Raw genomic sequence first — 17,542 nt, 5'->3', positions numbered from 1 at the left:
CATTACAAATGACTCTTTAACAGGAAAAGGAAAAGACAGCGTGTTTGTAAATCAGTAATTCTCTCCACTGATACTTCAGGGAAGAGCTAACACTCAGTGACAGAACTGTCTCCCTGGAACAGTAGCCTATATCCAGTGCTGCACAAGCAACAAATATGAAATAAAACTGAAGAAAAGGGCAAATTTTCTTATGACACAGCAGCAATGTCCTTATGGTGCCACATTAACCTGCTGAAGTGTCCCACTCCTGACTTAGAAGCGATTCTTAAACAAGCTGTGGTGGAGAGACTACCTATTGGATTCCTCTTGAGTCCTTTCAAATAAGGATTCGGCTTCATTCTGTTCAAGACAGGTTCTCATCTTCTGTATTAAAAGACAGTTACTAGGAGCAGACAAAAGCAATGTATGATAGCAGCGTATGAAACTTCACAGCACACCCTTGACTTCAAAATCTTTAATGGTTCTTTGTGATACTAACAAATACAAAGATGAAATGGAAATACAGTGAACAAAGTGCCAGAAGAGGAGGAAGACAATACTGTTAGAAGCAGAAACATACCTGTAAACAATGCTGCCTTCAGAAACTGAATGCAGAAGAAGGACTATCAGGCAAACGCTACATAGCCACAACTGGATTCCAGGAGACTTGGTACTTACTGACACTCAGCATTGATAAAGCTGATCTTTGGTCTCTTTCTCACTGATGAAGATAGGGTTCTTAAGCATCACAAGCCTTTTACACCTTTGAGCCTATCAAGAGCTGTGACTCCAGTTTAATCTGGAACTGAGAAGTTCTCTTCCTCTGAATGGCACTAGGTTGTCTACAAACAGAATGATCTCTCTGCAGAAACATGTGGGCCTTACAACTACTGCAGCAATTTAGTTAAAAGCTAGGCATACAGCCTTGGGGGGGTGGGCTGTAAAGGGAGAGGGAAACCACAACACCAACTAACTCAACTAACCCTGTTGCCTATAAAATCAAGTAGCATCTCCTATCTGCAGCAGTCACAGCTGGTTGAGAGCTGTTTAGCCCTATAACAGTTACCTCTTTGAAACTAGTATAAGCTCTTGCCCAGAAAGGTTAATTTCTATTAATCATACTGCTTGCTAGAAGACCTCTGCCACGTTTTTCCCCTTCACATTCACTGTAACTACACTATTTAAACAAGAAGTGGAAAGAAGAGAGGACCAAATGAAAACTCAGCCCCCCAGAGGAAGTACACTCCTATGAAAAGACGGATTAGAAAAAAGTGTGTTTTAGCAAACCTAAAACTGCAAAACAACATATGTAAGTTTTGCACAGAACTTCTGACATGTAAATCTAGCAGCACCACTGCTAAAACCAGCTTTCTAACTTAAAGGAAGCACAAGTACTGCTTCATCCTTTATGAACAGCTGCTCTTAAGAAGTGACCTCAAAGTTACTTTGCTGAGAAAGAATTAATGATTGATTGGATTCTTAACTTCATGGGACTATCAAATGTTTCCAACTAGAAAAGCAAGGCCAGAAGACCATCAGACTTCTTGATGCTGTTCCACCTGCTTCCAAAGAATCAGGTGTGGATCATACAAGCAAGCCAATACAGATCCAGACTCCTCAATGCACAGTTGCAGGACTATGTAGAACCCCTGGCTGCGGCAACATTATCCCTCATTGAATCTGGCGGAGGGAGGATAAACACACCATAATTTCTGGACACATTTTGAACGAAAATTCTTAATAAGTTCTTCATGCTCTTTGACAGATTTTCTTCCATCCCAAAAAAACTTCTAAGTAGAGAGAAGTGTGGTCCAGTATAAATAGGCAACTAACCTGAAGGTGAACTTTCCTGACAAGCACAGCCTAAGAGAAAATTACTGAGGTGAAGCTTCACTTTTGGATAAAATTCCCAGCTACACAGTTCCGAGATAGGTGGTGTCGAACAACAGGTAACTCAGTCCTGAATTTATGAATACAGTGTCAACACCCATGGGACTGCTAGAAAGAACAGTTTCAGGACTTCATTCAAGTCAAAACATGGATCTGTGTATTCTGGAGACACCAAGGTGAGACAGGCCTGCCCTAGAGGACTTCACTGCAAAAACTGGGCCTATGATGATGGAAGACCTAGTCCTGAGATGGGGTTTGCACAGATTTCTAGTACCTCCAACATAAACACCACTATTGGCATCACTGGTTCCAGCCATCAAGAGACAGCGGTGGCAGGAAGGATGTTTCTTGAACTTTTGTTTTGGTTTTTTTTTTTTTTTTTTTGTTTGGTCTTTTGTTTTGGGCTTTGGGGGTTTTGGGGGGGTTTTCTCAGGTGGCGGGGGTTGCAGGGGTGGGGGTTGTCAGACTAAGTCTCCCACAACACATGGTACAGTAAAGTACACTTATTATTCATCACAATGAAGATGTGCATCAGAGTCAAGGGCCTGGAGCAGACCAATTCAATGCACTATAGGTGACCTACTCTCAGCTGTAACCCTCTTTTTGGTGATTTTTTTGCCAAACTGGAAGGATGTAACAGGCAGAGAGGGAGAACCAGTCTGGAAACTGAGTATCAGTGATGATTTGAGAAGTTGTGGGCCTGTATGCACATCTGACACATAGTCCCTCCAATGTATTCAAGTAATTTTGATGGCTTCACAGGCACCAGGCTTATATCATAGACCATTTTTGTTCTGTTTCAGATAACCACACGTGTTTTCATGTCTTGCAAGAATATACCTGTTGTAGGCAAAGCACAGCTGAAATTATGTCACTCTAGAAAATAATGACCTCTAGAAAATAAAAGGGAAAACATCTTCTCCAAAACAACACAGCCAGGATGGACTAGAGAATGCCAAGTACACCTGGCAGCAAAATGCAGTGTCTAAACCTAAAGAGGAAAACACCCAGGAACAGATAACTGTGCAGAAGAAAGTAGTTGCAGTAAAATATGAACCTTGAAGAACGGGAGTGAAGAGATAAACAATTTCTGGAGCAGAGAACTGTATGGCAAAACACACCATGACCTCCCTGTTGATCCACATCAAGAATACAGGTAGCAGGATACACACGTGGTCTACAGACACCAAAGAGGTAAACACTCGTATATGAAAACAAAGTGGTATGAGTGCACATATAACGTGTATTCGTATGGTAGCTAGTTAACACTACAAGGAAAAAGTGGTACATTGACTTTTATCAGTAACATTCATCAAAAACCAAATCACTGATAAATGTACAAGTCTCACTTTTCAGAAAGCCTTCCAATAGTTTTTCTCTCCAAAAGCTCAAACTTCCAATACTTTTGATCAGTTAAAGAACTGTGAGGTCAATGACTACTTTGCAACACTGCATTTCTAACATTTTGTGGGCTAAGAATACACAACTGCTATACGTAATCTTACAGTAAGAGTTAAAAGACTGTCTCCACCTGATGAAAGGCAACAGCTAGATTCTGAACTACACAGAGAGGTCAACCTTCTTTTTTTTCTTTAGCATGAATATGCCAAAGAAAAATCAGACCTGCTGTGAAAAATTTTCTACTTCTGTACTGGTAACTCATGAAAAGCAACAGTATCTACAAAAAAGGGACATAATTTCACTGCAATAGTTACACTTACCATCTCAGAAATGTTTCCCCATGGCTAACTTACGTATATCCATACTATTGTAAAATTAGGTAATCTTAAAGTCAGGTCTTTGAAATCATACCAAAATAGACATGTAGTCTGAAGAGAAAATATTTTCATTTTGATCATACTGGTTGGCCAAGTTATTTTCATGTATTTCTTGCAATATTCAATGAAGTGTTTACATTTCTACTTCCACCTCAATAATTCTCTTAACATTTGAAGTACATAACTTATACAGTCGCAGACACAGAATCTGAACTCAGTTAAAAATGCATTAAGTTGTATCTGCTACTAGTAAGAGCAACAAAGAAGTTCTCTATGTAAGGCAGAATCACAGTTACAAATTAAAGTAACAGAAGTTGAGACAGCTGTTCTAAAAACATTATTTTGGAAATCTGTATCTAGTTAATACTGAAGATACTTAGCATCCTTCTACCTTAACCTTACATTGCACAAACTACAGTATTGTTTCTAATGTCAGTACCAAAAATTAAAAATCCTCAACTCATTCAAAGTTTTATTTGTTTAGAAGCTTTAACTTAAATGTTTTAACAGGTATTTTAAAATATCTGGACCAATTTCTCAAGCAAACGAAGTGTGTAAAACCTGCTCATAAGTAAGAATTCCCCCCCAAACTCTGAATTTTCTACCCACATACTGCAGGCTCTGGAATTTGATTTTACTACAGAAACAAAAAACACAACCCACCCTTAACACCCTCTCTCCAGTTCAGAATCAATTTCACGCCCTCAGTCACAAAGTTCTTTGTAACAAACCTTCTACTGCAAGTGCAGACCTGTAATTTTGTGCACAATTTTTCTATTTGGAATAAAATTGATCCAAATCAAGTAACAAAATTTGCTCTCATGAGAGTTCTCCTTCACCTCCAGTAAGAGGAATTGAATATACACATGGAATAGTTAAAAAAAATTAAAACAATACTTTACTTAGAAAAACCCACAGTAAAAATTCAGTTAGATAGCTTCCTTTATCTTATGTAAGGATGGATTTTGCTTCATAAAGACAAATTAATTCTTGACAAGTATTTAGGCATGAAAAATACCATTACTCCCAATGTATTAACTATATCCAACTGAAAAGTGTCATAATTTTTTAAATAATTTTTTTCTTGGTTGCAATATTGAACTTGCTTTCTTTGATTCCAAGCTTCTTCAAGAAATTCTTGGTTTATACAAACCAAGTAACAATATGTGATGTCCTCAAAATAGTATCAGGAGCACTTACTCATCGTACTTGATATGATAAATAGCTTCTTCATCAGTGTCCATACAGTCTGAATAAGATGTGGATGGTGTACTGTCCAAATTATTTGCATTTTCTCTAGAATGATCTTGACTTAAGTTTCCATTAGTCCTTTTGTAAGTGTTACCACTCTTTCCTTGAGCTTTACCATTCTTATGTCCCTTTGTTGCTCGGGTAACATTTTCTATATGTGCTTCAAACCAGGCTCCAATGCTGACATCACGAGCATCTACCAATTCATTTATCTAAAAGGAAAAAAATCAATAATTAATCAATGCTTATTTTATATAATCCTAATTAAGAAAAAATAATTAAGGAAACTTAGTATGCTACTACTTAACTCTGTCACCAGTAGAACAATCGGCTCTAGTCACTAGCTGAGCCTGAGCAAGTTCAAGTAACATGCAGTCATGAATGTGTTGCGTTTTCAGGATTTTATTACTCTTCCCTCATTAAAATCTAGTATGAATACAATCTGTATGTAATTTTAAAAAGCTTTTTTTCCCCCCATCCTCCAATCTGAATCATTTTTATTACCCTTTCCTCTTCACTAGTTGTTCTTTATGGCTAAAATAAGCATACACAGCATTAAAATACTAGCTTGCAACCAATGGATTTAAAGACTTCCCTGAGCCTTCAATGTGAAATTATAATTTAACCTTCTATCTTTCTGGCCTGCAAGATTTTTTTAACCATTCAAGACTCAAGCAGAGAGAGGGAGGAAATAAGTCTAACAAGGTTGCCACAGTGAGCCAAAATCCTATCACTGTAAGAAACAGAATTATATCCCAGAATTTCTCCCTTCTGTACTCACAATAATACTGGTATTTAGCAACCAAACCACTTTACTATTCTGAATCTCGTGTTTCATTTTCTCAACTCTCCAACTAATTAAGCAGATGTTCCCTTAATAATACTAAGAACACTGGGCGAAAAAAAATTAAATAACACTTCATCAACAGCACATCAAGTATAAAAAAATTACTACAACAGAACTACTGCACAGCCATACCATAGAAAACACCTATAATAAACAATATGAGATACATATATACATATATGTATGTATATATATAAGTTTTAAGCTACAGCCTTTGCCAAGTACCAACACAGTGGCAGACAGATACTTACACTTACTAACCCCAAAGGCTAGTTTCTATAAACTGAACAATCTTAATTTATTTTCACAGGAGCAAGCCAAAAAACACGCTCAGTAACTTTCAGTATTTACAGTGAAGGAGTCCTTGGGTATCTGAAAGTACAATTGACAGCAGTTTGAGCTAAAAATTTTGTTCCAAGAAAGCAATACTTCATATTCTACTCTTTTCATTCACCTTCTTTACAATGACCTCCTAAATGGAAACTTATTTTTTCTCCCATGCAAAACACCAACGTGTATTTTTTTTTTTTTAATTTTTATTCTTAAAACCTACAGTATTCAAAGTACTTTCTTTTCACCGGAATGAAAATTTCAGCCCCATAATAAATCAGAGAAGGCCACCCTTATTTTAAATCTATAAATCTATTTTAAACAGTGGATTCTGGTACACTTCTAGAAGGAAACCTCATGAAGGCATCCCTACACAACCTCACATGTTTGAATTACTTGTAGCTCAAAGTCCTTTTTTACTTCCTCCTCTCAAACACACACCACTAAGGACTACTCCATCTGCTGCTACTTCTTGCAACCAGTTATGGAAGTGCCAGAGAAGCCATGCTGGCCAAGTCAAAAATCGTCTGATCCAGAACAACAAAAAAATTAAAAAAAAAAAAAAAAAATCAGTGCCAACTCCCTTACACTTATGTTTCTCTCCAACGAATCCTTCCATAATATAATGTGCATACTTACCTAACAGACTTCCCACCCTTGCAAAGAGTAAGGTTTTGCGTCCGGTTTAAAAACTGGGTTATTAGCTTTTTGTGGACAGGATTAAACAAATACCGATTTTAATTACAGATTCAGTCTGTGTGTTTTTTCATTACAAGCTAGTTAAGAGCTCTCAGCTAAAATGTTTTCACTACAGCCAGAGATTTTTGGATGAAAAGTTACTAAGACTGTGCAAGAATCAGAAGGGGAAATACACCACAGGCTTCTGAACAAGCCTTCATTTTTCTAACATCATTCCTGCATGCCAACCAGTGTTACTGTAACTCCTCTCTTGTCACCTGTCTTCTATTCCTCCATTTGGCACTGGAGATCAGACATGGATACCCGGCTTAGCCAAGGTGGTGCCCTTCACACAGGCCGAGTCCACCTTGGGATGGACCCCCTGTTCTTAAACCAGACACCCCTAACAATTGTGTCTTAGTAACAAGGAACAGGAATTGAGCATAATTCCATCCACTACTAGTCCTTAAGAGCCCATGTAAATATCAGAGATCAGGTACAACTGAAACATAAAACATGCTAAATCATTGTGATCTACATAATATAGAATGGCCACACAGAGGAACTCTGGTCAAATCACGATTTTAACTATCTAACAACAATTACTATTAACTATTTTTTCCAATATCAATTCTTAACAGTTTTTTTTTTCTTTTTTTTTTTTTCTTTTCTTTCTTTTTTCATTTTCGTGTTTTAAATTACAGATTCCATACTGGCTACCATGCTACTTTTCCTTTTGGCAGCTGAAGTCAGGAAGGTGGGCACAGAGGCTGAGACTATTCATAATACAGAGGCAAATACCAAATGTCTTGTTGTGTCTAGCTCTGGATGCAGGTCCAGTGAGGCACAGGACTTTCCTCAGACAGAAGACATTGTAACAAACTATTCCCTCCCATAAACATACAATTCCTTACTGTTCAACAAACAAATAAATGCAAAATAATTAAATACATTCATCTATCCAGCCAGCTAACATAGCTTAGTTTATGGCCTTTTGCACTGACTTTTATTTCAAAAAATTTACTACCTTTGAATTACATTACTGACTAAAAAATTATTCTTGGAAGTTTCTTGATTCTCTAAGTGCAAGTCCCCTCTATGTTCCCACTGTCATCTACAAGAAACAAAAAATTCAATGACTGTACCCTTATTTTTCTATATAGATATTAAAAACATATGGTTGACTGAAAAAGTAATCAACTCACAGGTAATGAAGGAGAAAGTGTTAAGTCCCTAGTATTCAAGACTGCAAAAATTCCAGCCGACTCAACAGAATAGGCTTCCTTGAGTATGTTTGCCAGTATCACCGTTCCCTTTTACACTTTCTGTTTTAATCCTAACCAAAACAGCTAAGAAACTACCTGATATAATTTTCAGCATTCTTGAAAATACACATTAATGCTCCTTCTCTTTGATCAACTGATGTTCTGCAGCCTCCCATCTCCTCAGTATTCTCCCTGTCCTCAGTCATACTACCTATCACATTCATTGATTAATTATAAAGCATCAGAACCAAAGAACTGGGGGTTTTCCCACTGTAATAAATGGAGATAGAAGAAGAGGAAAAAAAAGGAAGCACACACATAACTTTATGTCTCCATATTCAGGCTACTGATTTTTTTACTCTGATGCCTCAGAGAATGAATAAAACTCAACTGCACAGAATGCTACAGGAACAGAGAGTAAGTGACTTACCACTTGTCCTTAATACCTGAAACATTAATAGTCTACATGAAGCTAAGACAGCTTCCTATGAGGATGACAGGTCTACATAACATCATTTCTCTAACTGAAATTAACTTGCATACATGTGGCAGCCTCAAGCTCCATTTCCTTCTGTAATTCTGCATGTTCTCCAGCAAAATTACTGTTATAGGTATTTCTTACCTAAGACAAAAAACCAAACAGAATGTAAAATGCTACCATTCCCTACACATACGCACCCCACTGAATATCCAGTCAGCGAGCAAACTGGAAACTGCCCATTTCCTGTTTAATTTAAACTTCCGGTACCCTGATATAATTCTACATGACAATACAGAAAAACTGAATGAAGTACAAAACTAACAATTAATATGATATATGTCATAAAAAAACTCTAATAAAACAGCAATCCTTCCATCACACACTATTTAAAGGAATTGTTATTTCCATCGTTTACCTAGTCTAGTGCAGCACTGAAACGTTAGTATTAAATAATAGGCAAGCCTGAAAAAATAAGTAGGGGAAAAAAATGTATCTTTCCACATTTTTTTATTAGCATCTTCTGTCCACAAGAAGTATTTCTGTTTCACAGGTACTCTAAACTTTCTGAAGAACGTGTTTTGGAGAACAAAACACATCAGAGTTTATGACCTCTCCTGAAACCTGCAACACCCAGTAAGCCTGGTACAGAGACAGCTTTACATCAGTTCAAATGCCATCAATTTAGTTCATGTCAAATTGGGGAATCATGCCAAATCATAAAAAAAAGCAATGAGGCTACACAGTTTCATATAATAAAACAATAAATAAACCCGCAAGTGAAGCATGAGGGATTTTTACAGCTTTTAAAGTTTGTACATACCTTGTACAATCCAATGCCAGGATCAATGAGAAATGAGCGAGATGATGTAGACGGCTGACTGGGTGATCCACTACTGGTTTTCTTGACTTTGTTCTTGCAGTTGGAAACTGCACAGGAATTGACTTGTCCATCCTGATCTGTCACAGAAGCAGTGGTAGGAGCTTCAGATTCAGATCGTATCAAAAGCTGAACTATGTCATTTAGTCCAACATTGTAGTCAAATAAAGTGTGTCCATCTTCTAGCTGTCAAAAGAAAGGTATACTTGTAAAATTCTACCATGAGGCACCTAAGTAGTTTCCAAAAGTTCCTTTCACCAACAACACTTGTACAGAGCAGAAGAGGCATGCCATCTATTTCTGGTAAATAAAAACTTATGTCTTGAGCATATGCAAAAGCAAACTCTCATCATTTACCTCCAGCCATGATTTTATCCAATGAAAATCAGTGAAAGGCTTAAAATGAGAAACAGACATCTTTAAAGACTTCAGACTTTTTGATTATGCATCAACATCCAAAATAATGCAGCGATTTTCTCGTCAAAAACCAGGTAGGATCTATGTTACCACTTACACAACATACACAATAAATGTAAATACATGTGGTAATTTTTAAATTAACACTCACTTTCACAATTCACTCTTTCTCAATTTTTTTCTAGCAAGCAAGGCAGTACCTGATACTTGCTAATATTGTGCAAACAATTTCCTAAATAAAACATCTAGATATAAAAGAACCTCATACACATATAACTCCATTTACTTTTCAAAACTTTAAGATCTGTACGTACTCTGCAAAAGCAACTACACTTAGAGGGAAACAACACCAAACTACATACTGGGCCTTAAAAAGGGAGTCTCCTACATTGAAAGCATTCAAAAACATTTTTATTCCAGATTTAGCCAGGTTTACTGTTCCACAACTCCAGACCAAAACAAGATTATTCACTGAAATTGAATCTTTAAACTGGTCAGTTTATAAGCTATTATAAAACTGAAGAAACAAGCACTGTGTAGCACTCCCTCAAATAACATTGTACTTCAGGCCCCACTATATTCCAGATGGAATTAGATCCTGCAGAACACCAGAATATAAATAGAAATAGACTGTTTAATCATATATAGCCCACAGTTACTAAACATTATTTTGGGCCCCACTCTGCAGTTTTAGGATACCTGTTATTATCTCTAAGGGATGATCTCACCTTCCCACAATTAAGCTAAGAAACTCACACCTAAAAACAAGTTGTGTGCCAGCAGAGAATAAACAAAGGGAGCAGTGACCACGGCTGCTTTGCTCAGTTAAGCACTCTTAATGACCTACAGCATCTTTGAAGCACAGATTTAATTTATCTAAAAGTACAATTAATTGCTTTGGAACATCAAAACTTGAATTTACTTTGTTACATTTTAATTCATGTTTCAGTGGGAGAAAAATGTGCATGGCTAAAAAGCCCCACCTGTTTTCAAACTACTTTTGCACCAAAAAATTACCTGACTTTTTTCCAGAATAGGTGCTATTTTCAACATCACTGTTTCAAGAATCTTTTCAAATAGATCTGTTTTCATAAGCTTATGGGGAGTATCAATACAACATGAAAAAGTGGGGAACAGGAAGGAACAGAATAAATAAAGAAGGAATTTTTCAGCTTCATTCATTCAAATGATCTCAGGATAGACAAAAGTGGAAAGCCCATTTCTTCACCTCCTCTGCTTTTCAAAACTCTAAACTGCAGAGGACAGTTACAGACATAAACTGACACTAAAAAAATCAATTAATTCTTCTTCCATTAATTTAAGATCTATGTAAAAGAAAAGAAAGAAAAAAACCCCAACAAACCAACCTCTCAGCACTGCTGATAACTACTGTATCCACAGCTGGGATGTGTGAATAGTACTCACAATTTGTTTCAATGTAACTGAAACTGACCCGGCTGCCTCATCAATAGCTATGGGAATGATCCTTGTTCAGCTGTTCTCAAACCAGTTCAACACACAGTAGACAGAATTGTGCCAAAGATTTTGATGCTGTAACTATTAAATGAACGAAAGTCTTAAAATGGAAGCTTGCAGCAACTGTTATTCTACAGGTGACTACTAACACTGCTTCATAACCTCGAGCTTTTGGCTAGGGCTTCAAATAAGCAGCAAGCTACTAAAGCAAGTTTAAGTAACCTTTCCTGTCCCACCCTGTCATACATTGCTATGCTTTTGACAACAAAGGGGACAGAAGTGTTCTTACAGCCCTATGACAATCCAGATTTGGGGGCTTTTCATGCCACAACAAGTTTGTACTTTCACTGTTAATATTACTGAAGAAGTTTAAAAACTGCTATTCTTAGATTCAAAGTACAAATAAACCCAAAACAAAGATAATCATCTTTCAATAAATATGAAGGCAGGGCGTGGGGTGAAGATCCACATTTCTGGAGCTACTACTGCTTCTCAGCACTACTCCAGGCCCACCTGGAAGATTCAACCCCCTACCAAGTGATTATTTTTTTTGCAAAATGTTCACAAAAATTCAGTGGTACATATGCAAAATAGATCGCTTCTGAAATAATGAATAAATTGGATGTTATATGTTATTGGAGACAATAATGTCTACTTCATTTTTTCATTTCCCATTGGTCTGGACAAGCTGTGGCAGAGGTTCCAGTGTGCAATTTCTAGAATCCTATGCTATGACAAAATCTTCTGAAAGGTAATGGAGTGGAAGAGAAATGGATAACCTTGTTCATGGTAGACTGAAGTTACGCAGGCAACAGACAGGTGAGAGCAAAGAAATATTAGCATTGCTCCCTTTCTTTCAGGACACTCAGTGTATAGCCTAACAGAAAAATATTTTGAGGTACTACAGTTTATAAAGTTAATTCAGTGAAGATGTAAATCTGAACAGCCTGCATGATTTAGCATAACAAGGTAACCAGTGTTAACACTCGACTAAAAAATGTCCTGTGTCTAGTCTTTGCGATCTATTCATCAGTTATGTCTGCAGAATAAGTTGTATCTTCAATCCACAGCTGAATCCTCCTTATTAGCATGAGAAAGTCACAAATAAAAAATAATTTTTTAAAAAAAGGAAGAAGACAGCTTAAAAATAGTAATCTGTCCAGGAACAGTTATATTTCATATGTTCAGAAAGCAAGACATACCCTAGGCTAGACAGTGAGTAAGAAGGCACCTTATCTAACAATGCACACACCCACCACCATGCACAGACACCTATTCCTGCACAGGAATCAAAGTAGTCAGCTTTCATGAGCATGAACTAAATGGTCAGCAGAATAAACTGGTGACTGCAAAGTTGTCTACTTTCAGTATTAACTTATAATGAATTAGCATTCTGTTCTCTGCTCAAGTGGTTGTATGTTGGGGTTTTGGTGGTGGGTTTTTTTGTACTTAGTTTTTATAATCAGTATTCTTTGCAGGAGTATTTAACGACTACAGACTACTACTAGCAATGTCACACTTAAATCTGAAAGCACAGTAACAGAGATAAGATTAATATAAGCACACTTCAAATGAGGCAGGACGTAGTGTTTGGCAATGTGATAGGAAAAGAGCACCTGTTTATAGTATGAGCAAAAAATATATTCCCAGAATATTAGCAACTATATAAATGTAGTCTAATGACTCAGCAACACTGCCTGCCTCTGGGAACAAAGCAGAGAAACACTAAAACTCAACTAGTACAATCAAGTTCACATGTCAGTTGATCGACATGAACTAATGTGTGTATCTGCAGATATACCAATACCCACCATTATTGCATCACTGAAAACTGTAACCTCTGGAGTAACAAAGTTGGAAAACAATCAGTGTATAAAGACCTCCATTCGACCACAGAATGAGAGAAGAATTCTAAGATGCTGTTTCTTGAATTACTGAGACTATACTGACGTTAACATAACAACGGGACCTTGGCCAGCAAGGCTATAACTTCACAGACTATGAGTGTAAGGAAACAGTAATGCAGCACACCACTTTACAGTGTGTCTGTTCCTCCAGACGCAGTAGTATCTTCCTACTCTTTCCCAAGCTGGCCAGGAACTGGTAAGATGACTTTTCAAATTATACTAATAAAGCAGTATCAGATGCAGAAAACTCAGGACCTATCACTATGTCTGGATATTAGCAAGCAGTAGGAAAAAAAGCACAATACCTTCCTTTCTACAGACAACTACCATTTAAAATCTATTCTGGAATACAGTATTTCTTTCCCAAAAGAACTACACAAAAAAAACCTGCAACCACCCACAAACAACCCACATACAGCCCCACCCATACCTCTTATTTCCCAACAAACACTGACTTACTATGTCATCGAAATTCAGGGAAGCATTACCAAATTGAGTTCCACATAACCTCACAGACAAGTTAAAATACTCAGTCCAGAAAATTTCATCAAAAACAGTCTGGCAATTTGTGGGACTAGGTGACCAGCCTCCCCATCAGCTTTATGGTACACTCACTTCTAACAATAGTTACTTATATAAATATATAAACAAATTAATCCCGTTCTGCTGCACAAAGATACTAAGAAGATTCCTTGAGAATACATTTGCCTGGACAGTGTTATTAAAAGAAAAGAAAGAAATATTACATGTTTACTTAATCATTCACTAAGCATTCAAGGACACTTGTCATTCCTAAGTTTATACATGCAAGCCAGAAACAAAAGTTATCAGGCAAATACCAGATAACCAAGCCATATCCCATTCAAGTCAGTTATGATTTCTTAATTGGGGATTAGAACACATACTAAAGCAAAAATAACTGAACAGGCAATTTTATTTATGAAATTTTGCTAGCTCTTCTAATCCCACTGTCATTAAAAAAAAATGCATTTTTTTTCCTTAGCACTACATTTCACTTTCAGTTTTTCTTTCTCTTAATGACCGGCATGCTTCAAAAGCCCTTAATGCTTCATTAACATATTCTGAATGAAGTGACACTAAAGAGCAGCTAGATTTACTGTATCTAACACTCTTTCACTATACTAAATATCCTGAAGTACAGAAACAGATTACATCTTTCAAATGTATTTTCACAGATCACGTTATAGACACTATCAATTTCAAAATACTTTTAGACAAGGTTGTTATAAATACTTAAAAGTAAGACAACACTGTGCTTACACTACTACACAAGAGAAGCTGTAGCAATGCAATAACTGGAATTGATACCTAGCCATTATCACTGTTAGAACTGTCTTGTAACATCAAGCCACTAATGACTTAAAAATCCTGTAAAAACTGCACTTAGATGAACATGAATGATCATGCAGAGTGCTGTATGATACATTACTTGGAAACAAAAAAAAAAGCTTGACAAGTAATTCACCAATTACTATCATATTAATTTGTCTACAAGTCCCAGCAGAAGCACAGCTCGTCATGGGTTATATAACATGTAAAGAGACCTCCCAAAAATCACTTAATCATTCCTGTAAGAACACATAACCCACTGTTTTCATCTTCAAGTGTGATCCAAAAGGGTAAGTTCATAGGTTACCTTAATCCAGCCATTACACTTGACAATCAAGCTCTTTAATCACTGACAGAAGTATGCCTTTGAGCATCTTCTGTTATTTCCTTTTCCAAGAATTAGAGCAGTGCCTACATCTAGCAATAAAGATGAAAGAAACTATAATGAATGCAAAAGAGGTCTTTTAATTAACATAGTATGATGAAAAGTTAAGTGACATCAGTCTTTTATTCTGTACAGGTACTACATGCACCCTACAAATTTCTTTAACAGGAAACACGTAAGGGTAAAGAGGCTCAGGTTCAGCAGAAAAACTTGTTTTGAGAGTTGTTTACAGGAGTTACGCAGAGTGTAAGTTAGTCTGAAGAAACCAAGAACCTGTAACTTCCAGCTGGGTACTCACTGAAAGCAAGCAAAGTAGACTTTAGAATTTCTCATATTCTGCATCTCAAGACTGATGTACAAACCTAACTTCATCTGCCTGCAAGAAGGCTGCTGGAATTGTAATTCCACTTAGTATTTTTACAGAACCTTTCAAACATATGTCCAACCAGTATCCAGTAATGAAAAGTCCAACTGAAAATTCAAAATCAGCTTTCAAGTACACAACAGTGAGTTTTGGGCCAATGGGACAAACTCAAGTCAAAAAAATTTCAATAATCTTTACTATATGACATTAGACATTTAGCTCATGGACTTCCACCACTCACAAAGCATACTCAGTTTGCTTACCCTTTCAAAGGTGAAGGGGAACCTGAACATGTAATTTTATTCCAAAAGGAAAACTGTAGCCTACACCTGGATTATCTGGTATTTGAAAAGAATGTTTCAGGATTCTGTGATATTTAAGTTCACGTATTAACCACATTCAGAGTAGTAGGTACATGGTCACTTTTTTACAATAACTGTGTACTGGAACTGTTTCCCAAGGAAGTACAGTTGTCTCAAATGCAAGAGACAAAAGCTAACTAAAAGAGAATTTAGTAGTCACCTGCATAAAGTCACTGTCTTTATATGATTTTGAATGTCTAGTATGTGCCGCCTCAAAAGTGTTTGGAGCTCCAGGAGATTCACTTCCTCCTCAAGCAACTAGATTCAACAGTACTTGCAGCTCCTGTAACAGGCTGCTCTGTCAAAAAATATGTTGCCTGGAGATCATCCTGCTAAGACAACCCACCTTCTTCCTGCACATGGAACACTTCCACTGCTATCAGTGACACTTTTTTAGTGATGTAGCAGTAGCTGTTCAGGGTCCACAAAGATATTCCTGACCCTGCACAATGAAACTCCACTTGGACAATCCATTATAGCAAGAGAATAAAAAGGCAAGTAACCACACCCAAACATGTTTAAGCAAGACTGCTTGTTCAGCAAATTTAGTAGTTCCTTCTCACTTTTCTACACAAGACCACTTCTGAAAAGCGGGCTTGATTATACTACCTCTACATTTTAAGTAAGATTTTCGGCATATACATTGTGCAGTCACAAAGACACCCTGTTCATATGGTTTCCATCCTGGCACTCAGTGTTTTCTCTCCTTTCATTACTGCCACTGAAAGATCCTAATAGACACCAAACAGCAACACCTATCAGTCTCATATAAAAACTAACTATAATAAAAGGTTTACTTTCCTAAATTGAAAATAACTTTAATCTTGCTTGGAGAGAAATACCAAAGAAACCCTAGGACATCTGTATTGGTACTTTTTGTCCTTTGCTCTGTAACAGGCTCCTCAATGAAAGAAAAGCTCAAATAGAAACAGACTGAGACTTTACAAACATGCTTCTTGCTTGCCACTAGAGGCACCATAATCCAGAGTTTCATATTAAAAGTTCCAGGAATGACAATCTGTTCTCCGAGATTCACATTAACTTTTTATTTCTTAATAGTTTGAACTTCATAGCTTACTGTTAAAAATAAACACAGATGCAAATGGCAGATCATTGACTCATTTCAAGAAGGAGAATTTGCTCATTGATAAAAAAAGATAAAAATCATTGCTCTGTCTTATTCACTCCCTCCTCTTAGTACTCTAGAATTATGGATCATGTAAGTAGGTGAAACATCTAGACAAGCAAGTTCACTGACAAGACTCTAGACTAGACCCATATCCCTCCAGAACAGAACATAGGCAGATCACAACATTTTAAAAAACAGTAACCAAACTAGTTCTTAAGTGTGTGGAGAATATGGTCCAAATTAAGACTCAGTTCTGTCCTTCTCACGCAATTCACATTTCAAAGGAGCCTAGTATCTGAGAAAGGTTCTTCTACAGTTACAGTGACAACCAATGAGTTTGATTGTAGCACAGGGTAAATGTGCTGCTTCAACTCTCCACACAAACAGCAAGTTTGGCATGCTACACAAAGCCACAGAACCTAGAAAAAAATAACAGAACCTTGTTGCTGACACTGTCTGTAATTACATTAATCTCAATACAAACACCATGATAAATGTACATTAGTCATCTGCATATTCAATCAACGAGACCAGCCTTCCTAAGAAGAAATTCACACTCTTCCTGAAGTTCAGGAATTAAGTACAGAAGCCTCAATTTTAAAGCCATGTTCTCCAATAAAACAGCATTTTTACACTGTTACTACAAAATTATTTGCAGACTCTACCAGTGATACTAACACATTTTACCTTTTGAAATTCTAATGCAAAAAAGATTCCAGTGTACAACACTAGTGCCAACAGAAAAACAGCTGGAAGTCAAGAGCTCTAAGAAAAGA

General features: G+C 36.8%; 1 protein-coding gene across 3 annotated transcripts in view; it reads right to left on the bottom strand.

Annotated features, from left to right (window-relative positions):
* Positions 1–17,542, bottom strand: part of UHRF2 (ubiquitin like with PHD and ring finger domains 2) — a 103,445-nt gene that overhangs the window by 69,363 nt on the left and 16,540 nt on the right. For all 3 annotated transcript variants that reach the window (XM_080372296.1, XM_080372295.1, XM_080372297.1), the window contains exons 2-3: positions 9,320–9,562; positions 4,848–5,110 (exon numbers count right to left, since the gene is read on the bottom strand). In XM_080372296.1, the coding sequence (XP_080228422.1) occupies positions 4,848–5,110; positions 9,320–9,562 (506 nt within the window). The remainder of the gene's footprint in view (positions 1–4,847; positions 5,111–9,319; positions 9,563–17,542) is intronic.

Source organism: Falco punctatus, assembly GCF_963210335.1.
Source record: "Falco punctatus genome assembly, chromosome: Z".
Taxonomy (NCBI): Eukaryota; Metazoa; Chordata; class Aves; order Falconiformes; family Falconidae; genus Falco; species Falco punctatus.
The sequence above is the reverse complement of the archived record's forward strand: the minus strand, read 5'-3'. Positions and strand labels throughout refer to the sequence as shown.